The 3,727-nt window shown below is 44.8% G+C and overlaps 1 protein-coding gene across 1 annotated transcript in view; it reads right to left on the bottom strand.

Annotated features, from left to right (window-relative positions):
- T265_06068 (hypothetical protein) overlaps nt 1-3,727 on the bottom strand; it is a gene marked incomplete at both ends in the record, with an annotated part of 56,093 nt that overhangs the window by 19,391 nt on the left and 32,975 nt on the right. Inside the window, one exon of the mRNA XM_009171246.1 lies at nt 758-1,000. Within this exon, the coding sequence (XP_009169510.1) occupies nt 758-1,000 (243 nt within the window). The remainder of the gene's footprint in view (nt 1-757; nt 1,001-3,727) is intronic.

Genomic DNA, 3,727 nt, shown 5'->3' with positions numbered 1-3,727 from the left:
GGCTTTAGCCGTTTTCGCCAAGTTTCTGAAGGAGTTATAGTAATACCTTTTCGTGAGTTTCACGTGGATTTATGGAGCCAAACAACAACACACAAGCTTGGTCTTACTGTGTGGAAAATGGTGACCTGAACGATTGATGGGGGATGGTTCGCGGGGGACTTATCTTGAGATAGCAGATACTGTCAAACTGAATGTAATTGGGTCTTCGCACCTTCTCGGCAGGGACCCAAGTGATCCCACCTGCAAGTGGTCTGAAATCTTGCAGGAAATGGTACAGGGCCCTAGTGGAGTACTTCCTGTCACTTCTTAGCCAGACTGTCCGGCTTAAATTCCCTTCTTTTTGTGAGCTAATCAGATGTTGGATGAGGTTCTGAAAGGACCGTGGGTTGAGGCAACTGATGGTGCCCACAAGATCATGCAACTTAATCTTGACTGTTTTTCTTAGGAACAAAGGGCTTCTCTCCCAACCACATCCTTTCTTTCCTCATAGTTGCATGGCAGTTAGAAACCAGTACGTACTACTAATGTATTGCAGACAATGAAGATAACTGATAAGTATCCAGTATGAAGTATAAGGTATAAAGACAAATGCAGCGAACGTCTCAGAGGGTAGGAAACTAAATTACTGCCAGGTTTCAGGCTAGAAGTGACTCAGGTGCTCTCACATAGTATGCTTACCCCTCTTCGGCGTCCACAGTGAATTTAAATGGGACGAGGATAAGAAAGCAATATATAATTGTCGACCAGACGAACTAACCTCATCCAGCAGCATGATGTACGGATTCTTCAGCACGTTACGTGCAATGGCAACGCGTTGTTTCTCGCCACCGCTAAGTTTCAACCCCCGTTCGCCAACAATAGTTTCATATTGGTCGGGGAATTCCAGTATGCGTTCGTGAATGTCCGCAGCACAGGCGGCTTCCAGCACTTCTTCGTCGGTGGCTGTCTGACGTCCATAGCGAATGTTGTAGCGTATGGTATCGTTGAACAGCACGGTGTCCTGTTGTGGGTCAATAGGTTAGAACAGTCGGTATTGGTTGGGTCCTTGAACAGATCAGTATGTCACGGTGGTAGTTGACTGTGCTCACAAATTTTTCCAACAGAATTTAAACAGTCAAGAGTTACGTCGGGATTGACGTGAAAGTTAAATAATTTAGATGAGAAACTTGAACCAGCTAATCAGTCTTCAAGTCACCAACATTACAACCAGGTGACTAAACGAGTAATAATTATTCATCAACTCCATAGGGAAGTTGATGAGTTTACTGTTTATTGTCTAAATTAGAGGCAACGGAACAATGAAAAAGACAAAAAAAGCAAATGAGCGGGATGATGCCCTGAACGAGGTGGCTTCTGTGTGATCAGAATTGAAGGGATCAGGTAGATTGTTCGTATTTAGAAATAAGAACATCATAAACGATAGATTCAGCTGGGTTCCAGGTGAGTCTCTCGAAAAACCAAATTAGTTTGCAAATGAGTGTATATTCGCTAATTTCGTGCGATTTGGTTTCAAGTAGAACATGGGGCTGACGGAAACCCGGGGACTGTGCCTACCTGATGAGCCCCAAGAAGAGCGAAACCGGTCGTGGGCTGTCGACGGATTTTCAGCAACCTTATGAGTAGTACATTACAAAGATAACAAGGGTTGTTCTGAGGAACGAATTCTCATCAGATAGCCAGCAGCTGATATTGCCTTCGGGTCTCAATACATGAAAGTACATAAAACAAACTGAAAAACCCAATGGGTTGCTGTGACAACACAAACATGGATCCATAAAAAGTTTAGAGGAAGGATAGTTTTACTGGATTTGTGAAACTTCCATCTGAGAAGTAGCCACGTGATGTGTTTTTTGTTATTTAAGGGTAGATGGGGGAAGACAGCCTGGAAATTTAGAGGAAGGTTAGTTTACTGGATTTGTGAAACTTCCATCTGAGAAGTAGACACGTGATGTGTTTTTTGTTATTTAAGGGTAGGTGGGGGGAGACATCCTGTCTAGTTGCAAGTTAATCAGAATCCGTATCACATGGTGAGGTGTTGATCGACCGGCTCCTCTAGTCCGTGACGCCATTTGCGGCAGAACCGACGTACACTTCAACTGACCGCCAAAAGAACAGTTACGGAGATGTTTCTACCCAACCGCACTTTTCTCCGCAAGGTCAAACCACCGACAACATCAAACCAAGACAGTGCAAAGCAGCTGTATTGTGCGCAATGGTTGAATCCGTATACGTGAAAAACTAAGGCTATCTGTACTGCTAAAACAAGCCGGTGGGCTTGCAAGTTAGTGGCTACATGAAATTACACGCAATTGGCCTGTTCGGTTCAACAGACTAATGTGAGCATACTGGCCTGGTACGAACGACAAAATCAGACTATCGGGAACTGAGAGTCAAAGAGGTTTGGATTCCAGTACATACAAAAACAATCAAACGGTTACAGTCACATGGCTACAGTTAGATGATCACGGATAGCTACCTTGGAGTTGAAACGAAGTACCAAATGACGCTTATTTAGCTGAACCGGGCAAGATCCATTAGGAAGTCTATTCTACAGAGGAGCTAGTCTGGGTTACTACACTTCGGTGCAGGCTTCGATGAGTATGGAAGGCAGTAAGCTTGTCTGACACGATCGTCAGTGGCTTCATTTTGTTCGTATCGGCTTGATTTCTTGTGTCTACGATGAATAGCGCAGTTAGGCAGCGAAGTGGGAGATAGCATAGTGACTTGAATTCGAAAGACCGATTGGAGCACACTCTTGTGCACCAAGGTCCACCTTCTCAGAAGATATGTTTCCACTGTGACAAAGCTGCGATAAGCCTCCGGTGAATGGGTCACGTCCATAGACACAAAAAGGCTCAAATTCTGTGCCATTGTTTCATCACAGACAGTAGTACAACAAGGTTGGAAACCGATGCCTACCTCCCGTACGGTCATAGTGGAATAGGGTATCAGCGAAAAGTGAAAAGCAGATGGAGGGATAGGGAAAAACGGAAATAGGGGGGGCGGCTGACATGCACACGCGAGACGTCTAGGCATTTCAGAAATTGAAATTAACACATGTGAATAACAGGTTGCAGAGATACGCTGTGTGTGGAACTGATCGGGCAGCATCCGCAAACCTTACAGTACATAACGACAAACAGGCGTTGGCCGTGCGGCTAGGATGTAAAGGTAAGCTCATCACCGGTTTCCAACCACAAACAAAAAGAATCGCATGGATTCTAAGCAAGATCGCACAGCGCTCAGTTTGATAATGACCGCTTCCCGTTTACCTTGCTATGCTACGGTCTATCCTTCCCGAGCCCCTCGTCTTAGACAGAACACAACAATCCACCACCGGCATATGGATCGCGTTTGAGATCAATTGAGTGGTCATCTTTTCAGAGAGGTTTGCTAAATAATCGATGGACTTAGTGCTAGGCAACCTTTCGCTTTTGATATAGAAGCTCCACCGGGGCGAGTGAATAAGTGACCAGACTGGTCGAGTTTTAAGGCAGTCAGAGAACTAATCGGTGAGTTTTCTTAGGATTGGTCAAATTGAACAGTGCTGGATTGTGTCAGACTGAGTTTATTGACTGTTGGTTAGTGTGGATGACTAAAACTCAGTAAAGATTGCTTTATAAGGAATGTCTTCAAGGTGAATGCGGATTTTTGCGGCCTTGCTTTTCCGGTCCAGGACACCTTAATATGTCGTGCAAAAACGCCGACTGGAGAGATGGGCCAAAAA

The sequence above is a fragment of the Opisthorchis viverrini genome, assembly GCF_000715545.1.
Source record: "Opisthorchis viverrini unplaced genomic scaffold opera_v5_134, whole genome shotgun sequence".
NCBI lineage: Eukaryota > Metazoa > Platyhelminthes > Trematoda > Opisthorchiida > Opisthorchiidae > Opisthorchis > Opisthorchis viverrini.
Note: the sequence above shows the minus strand (reverse complement) of the source record. Positions and strands in the feature narration are given on the sequence as shown.